Source organism: Numenius arquata, chromosome 19 (assembly GCF_964106895.1).
Source record: "Numenius arquata chromosome 19, bNumArq3.hap1.1, whole genome shotgun sequence".
NCBI lineage: Eukaryota > Metazoa > Chordata > Aves > Charadriiformes > Scolopacidae > Numenius > Numenius arquata.
The window spans coordinates 2442913-2458821 of NC_133594.1; the positions used below are offsets into that span (position 1 = coordinate 2442913).

The window sequence follows — 15909 nt, forward strand, 5'->3', positions numbered from 1 at the left end:
ATGGGTTACTCAAGGTTATCTCTTCCTTGTCCCATTGTCCCCATCCCATTGTTGTCAGTGTACAAACTCAGATGAGGCGTTTCATGGGTCACAGCTGGGTTCATTGCCAGGGCTGGTGGAAGAGCTTAGCACGCTGTTGTCCTTGTTAAGACAACACTGTAGATAGAGTAACCTGGGTGCATCACAGCTCTTAATTTACTCTCTTTCCCATACTAACATCTCTTCACAATTAAATCAAACTTAGCAGAAGCCTGCTCAGATGATGGTTTCAAAGCTGATGTTCATGTCCTTGCCACTGAAACCATTTCTTGTTTCAATCAGGTGGTAGAAATGAGGGAAATCAGCCCCACACTTGCCAACGGAGAGCACCAACCAGGCCTGGAGAGCCAGGGGCGGGCAGCTTCCATGCCCCGCTTGGCCGCCGAAACTCAGGTGAGCGAGGGAGGCTTTACTGGTGGTGGGAGGCTAAAAGCGGGTCAAAAACTCAGTATCTTCACTCTGCTTGCTGTGTTCTTGGAAGTTGCTTGTGAATATCTGTTTTAAAAGATGTTTGCTGAACCTGGAGATGGGTAACCAGCCTTTGTGCTTGGATGGCAGGTATTCATGTCCCTAATTTTACTCATCCCTGGTTTCTCCCCAGAGAAATCCCTCTGTCTGGGTAGGTGACTGATGACGGCCCACCCAAGGGTGTCTGTTCTGATTAACTGGGGACAATACTATTTGCCAGCCTGTATTCCTGGAAGGCACATGTTCCCCATTGACAGTTGTGCCATCTATCCAGACAGACAGTCAAGGCACGCTCCAGTGCCCGAGCCATGAGGAAAGCTGGAGATGTGCAGTGATTCCCTTTGATGAATGCAGTAGGTACAGAAAATAGCAGGCAGCCTGTGCCTGGAGGGCTGCATTAAGACGCTAAGCATCCTCCCTGTTTGTTTTTTTTTTCTCTCTTCCCACAGTACTTGGCATGTACTGTGTTGTGAATTTGGTCAGTAAAATGTCGTTGAGGGTTCCCCTTGAAAAGAAATCTTATCGCTAGGGTTGACGTTTACAGCAGCTTGTGGACGCTCCTTAGTGCGTAGGGTGTCGTGGTTTTCACAGATCGTTTTTGGGCATTCCACATGTTCATTGCTAGCTCGTTGTCCCCGATGCTCTCTGGCCACCGTCCTGCCTCCTGTGTGTCAGAACATCGGTACCGCTCATAGTCGTGTCTCTCATTCAAAGGGCCTGATTCATGCAGTCGGGAGCGAGCAGCCCGGGGTTGTGGGCTGTTTCTATTGCTCTCCCTGGGAAGCAGAACATGAAAAATAGGCTGCACCTTAAAACTAAAATCCCGGTGTGTTGCACACACAGCAATAGCTCCAGCAGATAGAATCTTTTCGCTAACGTGCTCGGGCTGGCACGAGCTCCGCTTCATCAGTGGGCGAATTTCCCAGCTGACTTCGGAAACAGCAGCCTTTGTGTGAGCGCTGGGACTCTCTGCGTTATCAGGAGCACCACTCAACATGCTTAATAAAAGAAACAGACCCCAAAGCAAACCCCCACTCTCTCCCTTCCCCCTTCCCAGAACAAAGTTGTCCTTTATTCTAGACCACGAGTAGCATCTTTCCTTCCAAGGCGATGCAGTTGGCAGCAGCGGGAGCCATTTCCTCGGGCAACTCCTCTCGGCTGCAGTCAGGTATTTGCAGAAGTGGGGGTCTCTGGCAGGGGCACGGCACGCATCCCCCCCAGTGAAAGCTGGCTCATCTCGTGATGAATCAGGCCCAGAATATCTGAGCAGATCTAACCTCATTTAATAATACAATGTTTTTTGGTGGTTGTAGCTTCAGCTGAGTAACTGATGTACTCTCTGTGTGTGTCTCCCCCCTCCATGCCCTCCACCCTCCCTCTCACGTGCTGCTTCTGCTCCTTCCCCCCAAACTTTGAATTCTTTATAACTCTTATTTACAATGCTTTCTGTTCCCGGATGTCTCTCTTTCTCTTTGCCCGTCATTCCTCTGTCTTTTTACGTTCCACTTTTTTTTTTTCTTTTTAAAATATCTTCCTACACTTTCAATCTCACCTCCTCCCTCCCTCTTTGCTGCCCTCTCCCCCCCATCACCTCCCCTCCCTGGTCGTCATCGTGTCTGCTGCACATCTGCCGTGATGTCTGACAATGGCTGTACTGTGGGGCTGCTTCCAATAATGTCTCTCATCTTGTCCGAATTGTTTGCAGAGGAGCAAAGCACGGTCACCTGGGAGTTACCTAGCAGTATGTAGTTTGCACTAAGTTGTACCCTATATTAAATTCATGTTAAGAAATAATTAACCTTCCTTAACCCTTTACTTTTTTTCCCCCCCTTCTCATTTGGAGTCCAATCTTGCACCGACGCAGCCGCTATCTCTTTCCACTTTGCTGCAGTTCCCTCGATGCACAATTGCACGCCGCACGCTGTAATAGCAGGGGTTTTCTGTTTGTTTGTTTTGCTTATTTATTTGTTTTTGTATGCCTTGTTGCACAGGAATTTAGGGAGTGAAAACAAGCAGTTTGGTAATGAAGAAGCAATTAGTAACTCTCTGGAGGGTTACGGTATAGTCTCCCGAGTCTGTGCACGGCCCGTGAACGTAACGAGAGCATTGTCGGGATTTATGGAAAGGGTATTCATTGCTTTGCCACTTCCCATTAGTGTCAGGGGGGACTTCTGTCCCTGGAACAAGCACAGAATCAGGTCCTAAGACGAAAGAGAAATGTGCGTTTCTTATCGATTTGGCTGGCTTTTTGTTGGGAAATTTCTGTCGTCGTCTTCCTGGTAGCTCCTACGTGGATTTTGGAAATCTGGATGAGTGTTTTTAGTGGGATGTATTTTCACTTTTCTTTTGCCCATCAGACCATCTGGTTTATGGGCCCCTCAGCCTTCCTTCATCTTAGAATCATAGAACAGTTTGGGTTGGAAGGGACCTTAAAGCCCATCCAGTCCCACCACCTACCCTGGGCAGGGACGCCTCCCACCAGACCAGGTTGCTCCAAGCCCCCTCCAACCTGGCCTTGAACCCCTCCAGGGATGGGGCAGTCACAGCTTCTCTGGGCAACCTGGGCCAGGGTCTCACCATCCTCACAGCAAAGAATTTCTTCCTGAGATCTCATCTCAATCTTCCCTCTTTCAGTCTCAAACCCTTCCCCCTCGTCCTATGGCTCCCCTCCCTGATCCAGAGTCCCTCCCCAGCTTTCCTGGAGCCCCTTAAGGGACTGGAAGGGGCTCTAAGGTCTCCCCGGAGCCTTCTCTTCTCCAGGCTGAACCCCCCCAACTCTCTCAGCCTGTCCTCACAGCAGAGGGGCTCCAGCCCTTGGAGCATCTCTGTGGCCTCCTCTGGACCTGCTCCAAGAGGTCCATGTCCTTTGTGGCAGGCTTCAGTCTCAACAGTAAGCAAGGAGGACAAACACAAAGCTCTTCAGTATAATTTCTTGCCCACACATCAGGGGCCACCAGAGGAGACCAATACAGCCCAGCATGGTCCTGCACTGGTGCAGACCCTGGGGGTGCACCGATGCTGAGCTGTGCTCTGCTCACCCAGCAGTGTCTTCCTTCTGCCTCTGAGACACCTTCCAGCTCCAGTGGGAAGCACCAAAATTTGGGTAACTGCCTAGCAAAACAGAGATCACCCAACAAAAATTCAGCGCAGGCTGCACCCTTGCACGCAAGATAATCCCCCCGCGACAGCCCACTGGGAGGGAGAGCCGTTTTTTCCACTCAAAATAACGAGCAAGGCTTTGCCTTGTGTAAATATCATGGGGCAGCAGAGATCCAAGATTGGGGATAAGCAAACAAAGTAGCATAGACAGTAAAGATAATACAGGGCTCTTCGGAAAGGTTACAGTGAACAAAGTAAATGTTCTTGTGAGTGCTGTCGTTGGAGGCAGATATTGGATTGTGAATTCAAACAAGCGTCGGAGCTGAGGGACTGGAGGACATCCTGAGCTCCTTTCCCATCAGGCTGGACCACCGTGCTCTGAGGTCTTTCCTTTGCCGCACAGCTTTGATGCAGTGGTAGACCCAGGGAAGCCTCCAGAGGATGGATGAAGCTCCACCACAGGTGGAGGCCAGCAGAGTGAAAGAGAAGGACATGTGGGAATTGTCTTAATTTCCTGAGCTTTATACCTGGGAATTGGACAGTAGGGAAGGGAAAGGCTGTGAGAATAGCTGTCCTGCAGTCCACTTGTCTTCATTTCTGCAGAGCATCTTGGTAAGCTTTTGGCCCAAAGGGAAGGGAGCAGAGTCTGGAGCTGCTGCTGGCACAGGGACAGGGCCCGGCAATGCCCATGGGAGGCTGTGTTACTGCCCTCAGTGTCCAGATGTTTGGTTACAAACGATTTGAAAACAGCAATAGCAAAGGCAAGTAGTCATTTTTGGAGATGTCCTAGTAGAATTGCAGGACATACGTGCTGTCTTGCTTGTCTCAGCCACAAGAGCTTCAAGGAGTGATGGTGGGACAAGAGAAATTTAAATGTTTGATGGGAGTTTTCTTCAATTGCAGGGAGATAGAAATAATTTCTCAGTGGCTTGGCCTGTACCTTGCTCACTTATTCCTGATTTCTCCCCATGTGATGCCCAGCAACGCTTTCATGCTTTCCCCTTCGGAGTTTCTTTGGGATGACCCCATGCCCTGAAGCAGCTTTGGGTGAAACTCTTCTTGGAAATTATCTTTGTGAGGCGCTTGGCTTCTGTCCTGCCCTGTGTCCCTGCTCACCTACCACTGACTCCTGCGCCGCTGTGTTTTGGGGTGAAGTGCTGCATCTTGCTCTGCGCCTGTGGTACCTGTGGATTGGCATCCTGCTAAAAGCAAAGTCCATTTCAGCAAGTGGAGATCACGTTTGCTCCTCAAATTTAGCACTCAAATCCACCATTCCACAAGTCCTTCTGCCCATTCCAGTTATATCCAATTAACCATTTCTCTCCTTCCCCTCCTTTCCCCCTTTTTCTTACTGTATAACCCTCCCCATGCTGGGAACCAAGCAGCTGAGGCCGGTGCAGCGCCTGCCCTCACCCTGCTCCATGTCGCTCCATCTGCTTTGCAGCCCATCCCGGACACCAGCCCCATGAAACGCTCCGTCTCCACGCTGACCCCGCAGCGCCCTCACCCCATGCACCTCTACGAATACTCCCTGGAGCGCATGCCACCGGAGCAAGGGCATCACCACCATCACCACCGCTGCCACCGGCGGAAAGAGAAGAAGCAGAAGTCCTTGGACAGGTCTCCCCATCAGCTGGCCGATGGAGAAGCTGGTAAGTGCTTTGCAAACAAGGATTTGTCCCTTGTCCTCCTCCCTCCAGGATGCACAGCTGCCGTCAGATGGGATGCGACGTCCCTTCTGCATGGAGTGACCTCTCTGCCCCACACTTGGGAGTTTCTCCCATGTTGGTGACCCTCAACCAATGTTCTTCTTTCAGTGGCCCACTCTGGTGAGTCTTCTTCCAAGGACAAGAAGCAGGAACGCGGCCGGTCCCAAGAGAGGAAGCAACACTCTTCCTCCTCCTCTGAAAAGCAGCGCTTCTACTCCTGCGACCGCTATGGCAGCCGGGACCGTTCTCAGCCCAAGTCTGCTGATCAGAGCAGGCCCACCTCACCCAACGGAGGGCCAGAGCAAGGTCCACACAGACAGGTGAGGAGATGCAGGGTGGGAAAAGAACTCTAAGGTCTTCCAGGAGTGTACACACCTTTTCCATGTTTTGCTTAAAATAAAGGCAACAGAATGGGGAAGGAAGGCCAGGCAGTAGGAGATCATAGAACCATAGAATGGTTTTGGTTGGAAGGCACCTTAAAGATCATTGAGTTCCAACCCCCCTGCCCTGGGCAGGGACACCTCCCACTGGACCAGGTTGCTCAAAGCCCTGTCCAGCCTGGCCTTGAACCCCTCCAGGGATGGATAAAGCCGTTGAGGTCCTGCTTGTTGCTTCACATCCCAAATAGGGATGGAAATGTCGCTTGATGGCTCATTAGTAGCCACCTACAGAATGAGTGACTCCAGACATCTTGCAGAGACCCCACTGCCAAGGACACTCTTGCTTATGGTTTCAGCAGAGCAGCCTGGGAAACCCGAGAACTGGCAGCTCTCAATGCTGGTGAAGAAAGTGTATCTGAGCCAAGGCAGACTGGTAGCGTGGAGCGGGACCTGGGCAACTGGGCTGAACTGGTCCCCTGCTTGTGTTAATCCAGCACCTACTGCTGCCCTGGGCACAAATATCTGGTGGTGACCATCGCAGTAGAAGCCAATGCAATACAGTATAGGGACTTCAGACGGCCAGAGCTGTGATTTCAGCAGAGTTTGGTCACATTAGCAGGGTTTTCCAGATGCTGTTGGTTTCAGAGCCGCCCTGTATTGTGGAATAGGTTGATTTTCTGAAAATCGAGGAAAAAGTCCTTTTTCCCTTGTGTCAAATCAAATGTGTTCTCTCTAGCCGGGAGGAGAATCACAGTAAGGGAGAGGAGGGATGTAGGAGAAGACAGGGCCTGGGTGGGAGAGAGCTCAGCCCCGGGCCAGCAGGATCCCTGCAAACCTCTCCAAGTAACGCTGTGGGAACCTCTGGCCCATCTCTCCAAAATCTCCCAAAATTTGCAGCCTGCGGGTGTCATGTGACCGGTGGGGTGTCCCGGGAGGGGCTGAGCCACGCTGTCATCCATGATCCCCTACAGCCACATCAGCCCGTGGGGAGCGGGAGGAAATCCTGCCTTCAGCACGAGTGGGAGCCTGGGGGAAGGATTTAGATGAAGAGGCTTCGTAGTGTCCCACTACCTGCAAAATGTAGCAGTTTTTTGTCTTCTTGCCCCGGCCCGTGCTTTTCTCTGTCTTTGCATGGTCCTTAGCAGCATCGCGTGCTGTGGTGAGCACTCACAGAATCACAGAATCTTCTTGGTTGGATGGGACCTTTGAGATCATCAAGTCCAACCAACAAAAAAAAAAACAAAAACCAAAACCAAACCAAACCAAAACAAAAAAACAAAAAAAACCCCAGTACACCAAAAACCAAAACCAAACCAAACCAAACACCCACAACCACACACCGCACCCACCCACAAACAGACACAAACCAACAGTCTCGGGCACTAGAGCATGCCCTGAAGTGCCATGTCTACACGTTCCTTAAATACCTCCAGGGATGGCGACTCCACCACCTCCCTGGGCAGGCTGTTCCAGTGCCTGACCACTCTCTCAGTAAAGTAATTCTTCCTAATATCTAATCTAAACCTCCCCTGCCGCAACTTCACACCATTTCCTCTGCTCCTGTCATTATTCCCTTGGGAGAAGAGGCCAACACCCACCTCTCTACACCCTCCTTTCAGGGAGTTGTAGAGGGCAATGAGGTCTCCCCTCAGCCTCCTCTTCTCCAAGCTAAACATGCCCAGTTCCCTCAGCCTCTCCTCATATGACTTGTTCTCCAGACCCCTCACCAGCTTGGTGGCTCTCCTCTGGACACGCTCCAGCAGCTCCATGTCCTTCCTGTAGTGAGGGGCCCAGAACTAAACACAGCCCTCGAGGTGAGGCCTCACCAGTGCCCAGGACAGAGGCACCATCACTTCCCTACTGCTGGCCACACTATTCCTGATACAGGCCAGGATGCCGTTGGCCTTCTTGGCCACCTGGGCACACTGCTGGCTCATGTTAAGTCGGCTGTCCACCAACACCCCCAGGTCCTTTTCTGCTGGGCAGCTTTCCAGCCACTCTGCCCCAAGCCTGTAGCGTTGCCTGGGGTTGTTGTGACCAGGGGCTGTTGGGGACACCCAGGGCATGGGACACGCATTGCTGGGACCAGATGTGACACTGGTTTGAGGTCTGATACACCCAGGTCTGTGTGCGGCCGTAGAAAAAGGGAGCTGGAGCCCAACATGTCTTTACCCTCTTTTGTTGCTGCAGTCCCCGACTGGGCCTTCATCTGGTTTTTCAGATGAGTTTTTCTTTCCATTTCTTAATTTCTCCCTCTGCTTTGAGAGGCAGGAACACGGCACTAACTTTTAGCATGGTGTCTCTCCTTTCTTGCGTGCTCAGCTTACCAGAACTAAATATCACCTGTGTTTTAATTAAAAAACCTGAAACCTTCCCGTAGTTAATAGACCATCAGCGTTCGAACATCAGCTGCCTGCTACAAACCTGTTTCCCCAGTTCCAGTAAATTCTGTATTGTCTCCCATGTCCCGTGTGGGTTTAGTGAGGCAGGGCACAGAAAGCCTGTTGTATTTTATCCACTCACATTTATCTACTGTGAGTGGAGCTGCTAATACATCCCCTTGTTGCCCTGAAAAAAAAAATAAAAAATTAAAAAAATAGCCAAAGCAGCGTATTACATCTGTCCCAATGAGCTGAAGCCCCATTTGTCTTAATAAGGTGTTTGCGAGAAGCTCTGTCAGGCCCTTTCCTGCGTTATTTTGGCTCGATAACAGGGTGCTTTGTTAAGTCTCAAGGATTTTCGTTGTCGGTCGGTCCCTCTCCTTGGGAGACGCAGCTTTTCCCAGGAGCCCTGGCCCAGCAGGTTTCACTAGCTCCCTGGAGGTCCCTGTGTTTACCGAAAAGAGAGGCTGGTTTGAGCTTCATTCTGCCAACAAGGTGGTTCCCTTCCAGGTAGAGCCAAGCCAAAAATCAGGTTTGGTTCCAAAAAGGTGGGGTTTGGAGTTTTTTTTTTTCAACCCAAAAGAGGGGACAAGAAAACCAAGCCGTGAACGTTTCATTGTGGGTCAACTCACAAGGCTTTTTTTGAGCCCCATGGAAATACTGTGCATCTTCTGTGAGTTATTTCACTGTTTCCTTTTCAGTGCAGGTCAATTGTTAAATATAAATCCCATTTCACAATGAATCTGGGAAAAAAAAAATTTGAAGCGAGATGAAATTTATTGGAATTTCAAAATGCTTCAGCAGGAAGGAGCTTGATTTGAAAAAAGATCTTATAATTTTTTTTATAATCAAGACCACTTCCTCAATCAATCCTGGATGAAAGAAGTTTGAAAAATCTTGCAAAAACATTTTTAGGCAGCTTAATACTTATCAAAACAATTTAGTTCTGCTTTCTTTTGTAAGTATTGTAATTTTGAGGTGCTGATCCTCAGCCCATTGGAAAAAGCTGGGCACCTTCTCCGGGATGTTGGGACATTGTAGATCACCGAGTGATGGTCACCATCATCACCATCTCCTCCATCACCATGGGGAAGCAGGTGATGGGAGGCAGCTTGGCCCAGGGGTGGGTGCCTGGGATGGGCATTTGGGTTTATAGCAGAGTATAAGGCTGAAACATGGGGAAGCCAGGGAAGGGAGAAAGGAAAAATGAAATAGAAAAGCAAATACTCAGTTTCCAGTCTGTGAGAGATAGAATCATAGAATTGCCCAGGTTGGAAGGGACCTTTCAGATCATCAAGACCAACCATCAACCTAATGCTGACAAAACCTGCCTCTAACCCATGTCCCTCAGCACCATGTCTGCAAGGCTTTTAAATACCTCCAGGGAGGGTGACTCCACCACTTCCCTGAGCAGCCTGTTCCAAGGCTTAATAACCCTTTCAGTGTAACGATTTTTCCTAATCTCCAATCTGAACCTCCTCTGGTGTAACTTGAGGCCGTTTCCTCTTGTCCCATCGCCTGTTGCTTGGGAGAAGAGACCGACCCCCCCCCCGGCTACACCCTCCTTTCAGGGGGTTGTAGAGAGTGAGAAGGTCTGGACATGGCACAACTCATGGCAACAGGGGCTAAAACAGCCCCTACATCCAGCACTGCCCTGAAAACTCTGCTGGAAAACCTGGGCAGAGCAGAACAGGCATTGATTGATAGCCCGACAAGCAACAACCTGATGTTTTTATATATAGGAAGGAAAAAATCACTCTAAAAATTAAAGGTCTGATCTCAAAATGTTAGGTCACGAAAGACTTGAGGGATTTTTAAAATGAACTCGCAGGGCTATTCGTGTACTGCCCTGGGATAATGTAAACAGAAACGTCAAAACAAGGGCCCGTTCCTCTCACTCATGGCATTTTTTTAACTTACTGTAGTTTCGTTCACTCTCACGTGTCACTATTAGTCACCCAGGGAGCTGCCAGGCTCTTCTACCATTCAAAAATCAAATGTGTAACTTTAAAGAGGGCACCTTTTCAAGGAACTTGTTAGTTAAAGGCCATCCAAAAAGCTGCTTCTTGTAGTTTTTTCAGAAAGCGGCTATTTAATCAAAATACATTTCATTTCCAAAACTACCCAAAAATAGTCTGCCCCCAAATCCTCCTTCCGCATAATCCAGTTTTGACCACAGAAATGATCCCCAACGTCAGCATTTGCAACCGTGGGGGGAAGTTCTGCAAAAATCCCCCCCAAAGCAGAGAGTGCTGTTTTGCCAAATTGTATTTGCTAAAAAAAAGAAAAACAACCCCCACCAACCACCGTAGGTTTTTGAGCCGCTCCCGGCCGGTTCAGGTAAGGCGCATGTCCAGCCTGTGTATGATGTTGGATGCCTTCCCTCCGGACAGTGTCCCCTCCTGTTGGAGCCCTCCTGCCGGTTTGCGTCCTACCGATGCTCTGACCCTTTCTGTTCTTATTTACCTCTCGCAGAACTTCCCTTCTCCAGCTCTTCACATCTCGTGTTGAACGATTTCTCGAGAACCTCCTCCCCCTGACTGTGCTTGTCTAAACTCTCTCTTTTTCTTTTCTTTTTCGCTTTTCTTTCCTCTTGTGACTTGTCTCTCCCTCCTGTTGCTTCTCCTTCTGTTCTCTACCTGCCTGCCTTTGTGTTCGTCTGGTGTTTCCCTCTTTTTTATTTTTTGATTTGCTTTGTTCCAATTTTTATGTAGGGCAGTGGTTCAGTTAATGGGAGCCCCTTGCTGTCGACATCTGGTGCTAGTACCCCATGCCGGGGTCGGAGGCAGCTCCCACAGACTCCACTCACCCCACGTCCCAGCATCACTTACAAGACGGCCAACTCCTCGCCCGTGCACTTCACCAGTTTCCAAACCGGCCTCCCCACTTTCTCCCCGGGACGCCTGAGCCGCGGCTTGTCCGAGCACAACGCGCTGCTGCGGGGGGACCAGCAGCCGCCCCCGCCGGCGGTGGCCCGCATCGGCTCCGACCCCTACCTGGGCCACCGCGACGACGCCGACAGCCCCTACCGCGCCGTGCCGGAGGACACCCTCACCTTCGAGGAGGCGGTGGCCACCAACTCGGGACGGTCCTCAAGGACTTCTTACGTCTCCTCCTTGACCTCCCAGTCTCACCAAATCCGCAGGGTGCCCAACGGCTACCACTACACGCTGGGGCTCAACACGGGCCCCGGGACTGGCACCAGAGGACGTAGTTACTACCACGAAGCCGACGAGGACGACTGGTGCTAGCAGCATGGCAGAACCCTCCAAGGTGTGCGCGTTTAAAATCGATGAGTTTTATCATCTGGAAGGCTGCGCGCTCCGACGCGCGCGGTGGGGCAGCCCCCGCCGCCAGAACTGCTCTGCCCCCGGGGCCGGACACACTCCCGCAGCCTCTCTCCTCTCTTTTTTCTTTATTTTTTTCCTTTATTTTTAATTTTTTTTTTTTTTTTTTTTTTTTATTTTCCACTAGACAAATGGAGGAAGAAGGCTCCCTCCTTAGGGGAAGGGCAGAGGAGGGGGTGCATCTCTCTCCCCCTCTCGCCCACCTCCCTACTGCCTTGTCTAGTTCAAAGACACGCAGCCGATGCCAAATCCGCGACAGACACACACACACACACACACACGTGAGAAGCCGAGAGAAGAGCGGTCCTCAACCCTTCGACGGCGGAAAAAGCAAGACTGTCGAGCCTTTTCGAGATCAGCGCAGTTTTTTGTTGGGCTCTTTCTTAATTAATTTATTAGTATATTTTATTTCCCTCCCCCCCCCCCGGTCAGGGTGGGAGTCGGGGGGTTGCGTAATGGACACGATCTTCGGACAAAAAATTTCACCCGCGTTTTATCTCGTTCACCGCTAAGAAGGAAAGAGATCTACCCGAGAAACTGGGAGAGGAGGAGAAACACAGACCGGAACAAAGGACAGTCCGTTGGGACTTGATGTTCAGCCACCGCGATGCTTGTCGGCGGAACCAGTGCCACCCACACCCCGCCGCCCCCCCCCGGAGCCGGGACTCTGCTGTGTGGATCTCTTTGATTTTACTCACCGCGTCGGGTCCTTCACACTGACACACGATAAAGCCACAAGAGAGCTACTTTGTAAGGACTGTTTCCTTGCTGCTGAGACTTTTCTTTCCGTCCCTTTCTCTCCTGTCGACCGCAACACGCCCTCACTGTTTTGTCTTGTTTACAATATAAGCTTGATTTAGCAAAAAAAACAACTTAAAAAAAAAAAAAAAGCCAGAAAAAAAAAAAAAAGAGGAAAAAGTGTAGGCGTGAGAAGAAGAAATGTTATTGGTTTTATATCAAGCTATTAGATAGAACTTTAACTTTTCATTGTGTGCATTTTTGTAAATTGTACAGTAAAAAAAAAAAAAAAGAAAAAAAATACTCTTTATGTAGAGAATTAGTCCAATTGTCATTCCAGGTCCCACCGTTTCTACCGAATGCTCCAGTCGTTCACTACTAAGTGCCTAACCTTTGAAATCTTTCACAGCGAAGATGCAACCTCTTGCTCCGACGCCTCGGGGGAGCTTGGGGAGGGCAGGAGGGGAGGGAGGGCAGGGTAGGGCTGGGGGGCGTCCGCGCTGCACCCACCGCCCCCCCCCGTCGCATCACTGGGCGGCGTATCCCAGTACCAGGCTGGGAGCTGACAGTGGGGAAGGCAAACACGCTTTGGCGTTGGTTTGGGTTTTGTTGGCCTTTCTTTTTGCCTTTTTTTTTTTTTATTATTATTTTTATTTATTTATTTTTTTAAAAATACACTTTTTTTCTGGTGGGAGGGGAGCGATGGCAGCAAACAAACCCAGCCTTTTCTCACTGGCTAGCGTTGAGGTCCTGCGGGAGAGATGCAGGTGGAGAAGCACGGCGTCGGCAGAGATACTCTTGCAGGAGAAGCAGCCTCTTTGGCACTGCATGTCAAGGCACGGTTGGGCTGCGGCGAGAGCTCTGGCCACGTTCCACGGTGCACAACGTGCGTTGAGGGCAGCTGGAGAGAGGGTCTTGTTTTATTGCCTGTTAAGATTAAAAAAAAAAAAAAAAAAGAGAAAAATAAGCAAAACCTCTAACTCTGATTCTCAGGGATGAGATTTCTGTGTTCGTTCAATGGCTCTTCCGTTGGGACCATTCCTTTCTTTTGTGCTCCTGTGGATTTCTGCACCTTGAGCCTGGGAAAAGGGCCTGCACGCTGTGCCGGTGGGGATGGAGCGCTGAAGGAGCAGCCTGGGCAGGACCCTGCGTCCGTGGGTCTGACGAAGCTCATTTGGGGCAGGGGGTGGCCAGAGGACACGTGGAACGCTGACGCAAGGTTCAAGGAGGAAGGGTGGGAGATGCCAGACGAGCACATCGCTAAAAATGCTGGTAGGAAAGAGGAAAGTGTTGGACAGCTGAATTTTTTCAGAGGATCTACCAAGCCCCAGAACTGTGAACCTTCTCTAGGTGATGGCTAGATCCCGACGGTCCCTGGTGATTCGTTTTGTCGCTGGGGTATCGGATGCTACCAAAATGCTCAGGAGGTCTCTCATGCTCTCAGCAAAAGCCTTTCAGCCCCAGGCGGGGAGCAGGCTGCTGTAGGGTGGTTCTTCACATCTCCTGTAGCTCTTCCGTTGAGGAAATTCTACCTGTTTTTGTTTCCTTCTGTGTTTTGGGGGTTTTTTGTTTTGTTTTTTTCTTTCGTTCCGTTATACTAAATAATAACCTCTGGCCAATCTCATCCCTGGATTCTGCTCGAAGGCTGACTCCTCTCTGTATCTCTGTCTCTGTATTTATGTGCACTTTGAATAAAGGGGGTGACGGCGGTGGGGACGGGCTGTGCTTTGCAACCGGAGGGCTATGCAACAAGATGACACGTTCGGACACACATCCAAACCACCGAGAGGCAGAAAGACCTTCATCCATTCTGTAGCTTTATCTGCTGGATTTTCCTGTTTCAGGCTTCAGCATGATTGTGACCAAATGTTTTATACGTTTCTTTTTTTTGTTTGTTTGTTTTCCTTATACGAAGGCACAAATACTTTATTTGAAATTTTAAAGACAAGGTTACTATCTTACTCCAGGAAGTAGAGGAGAGGGGAAAAGCAATCTCCCTGACAGCGCGCACAGACATTGTACCCACACCGGAAAGCAAAAGAGATGTCTTTCTGTACTGAATAATTTTTGCCTTTTTCCCCCCCGTCCGCCTTTCCCCTTCTTCCCCCCCCCCACGATTTTCCATCCCCAGACCCGCAGCCCCACACGAACACACCATCTGGAAGCGCACAGCCAAATTCTTACTGGAATTCACTCCCATCCTTAGGCAGAACACGAAGAAGCAGCTCAAGTTGTCTAACCCTCCACTCGCCTCGTAGGGGTCGGTGACGGTGACAGAAAAGCCTGACCGCAACTGTCCAGAACCCTTTCCCGACCTTTTTCTTTTTACTTACAGCCTCTCTGCTGTCTCTTCGACACATACATGATATTTCCAAGAATCCTCATAGTGAGTTGCCAAACTTGAATTGCACCGATCAGTTTTCTGCATCCAGAACCAGTCTCGTAGTGGCTGTACTTTGAATAAGTAATGTTTGCATGTAAAATATATACATATATACATATATATAAAAAGTATGTGCATGGCAAATGTTTATCTTCGTACTTTTTTGATACAATGTATTCATGAGTTGTTAATTTTTAATTATATTTGATATAAATTGGGGGTTTGTTGCAAAACTTTATATTTAAAAAAACAGTGTTAAAAATTATAAAAGTTCCAACCATGCAACACAAGCGGAACTTTACCCAAAAAAAAAAAGGGGGAAAAAGAAAAAAAAAAAAACATTCTGTGATTGCCTAGTTTGCTGCCTGAGTAATATTTATCAGCCAAACTTTGAATTCTGCAGTTGTTTCTACAATTACATTTTGTATGAAGCAAAGTCCTTGAATTAAAATAAAAACTTAGCAAAAAAAAAAAAAAAAACCAACTTACAAATTCCAAGACGGTGTGTGCAGTGTGCCTAGTGACCGGGAGCCCGGCTGGCTAGGAGAGACCCGCGGGGGGCAGCTTGGCTTGGCCAACCACGTTGGGTGTTAGCCCTTGAGATCCGGTGGGAAAGAAAGAAACCGGGTTTAGTTGAGCCCCGGTTGGGATGCTGTAAGAAATTGGCCGCTTCCGTGGTTGTTTCCGTAGAGGTTTCGCAGATGCTCAGGCCGGGCAGGGAGATGTTTGCGAATTTGCCTTTGCAGGGAGGATCCGGTACAGAGATTACAGTTCCTGGAGTCCCAACAGGCAGCAAAATCTCATCATTTAAGTTGAGGGTTACAAAAAAAAAAACCAACCAACCCAGCAGTGATTGATTCATTTGAGGTTTTTAACAGAGGGGGGTGTTTTCTTGACGTGCAGAAATGTTGGGCGTGTGGCTCCCTTTAGAATGAACCTGTATTAAAGCTTAAACCTGCTCCCAGCCAGTGTCCTTGGGTAGGCAGGGACGTGGAAACCAGCAGCGTGTGGTGTTGGATTGGTGTCAGGAGTCTGCCCCGTGTCCAGGGCAGGCTGTAGCACTTACAGAAAATAAATATTAATAATAATACTGTTTTCTGAGTGCACCTTGAAGGTCCTACTCCCGAGGCTTGCACTGAGCAGAAGTAAAACCCGAGGTCTGTCAGTACCCGAGGAAGGAACTTTTAATTTCTTTGCATAACTGGGGAACCGCCTTCCTTCCCTTCCAGGGGGAAGATCCGCTGCAGCCACCTCCTTCATCAGGAGGTGGTGTTGTGACACTTGTGACAATGTCAGGGACTCTCCAAAAAATTGGGAAAAATTATTAGCAGCTGGAGAGCTCTGCTGAAGGCGGGACCATTGCAT

At 49.5% G+C, this 15909-nt stretch overlaps 1 protein-coding gene across 1 annotated transcript in view; it reads left to right on the forward strand.

Moving 5' to 3' along the window:
* CACNA1B (calcium voltage-gated channel subunit alpha1 B) overlaps positions 1 to 11327 on the forward strand; it is a 312340-nt gene extending 301013 nt beyond the window's left edge. The window contains exons 45-49 of the mRNA XM_074160972.1: positions 322 to 432; positions 2213 to 2248; positions 5051 to 5258; positions 5424 to 5635; positions 10791 to 11327. Coding sequence (XP_074017073.1) covers positions 322 to 432; positions 2213 to 2248; positions 5051 to 5258; positions 5424 to 5635; positions 10791 to 11327 — 1104 coding nt within the window. The remainder of the gene's footprint in view (positions 1 to 321; positions 433 to 2212; positions 2249 to 5050; positions 5259 to 5423; positions 5636 to 10790) is intronic.
* The last annotated feature ends 4582 nt before the right edge of the window (positions 11328 to 15909 follow it).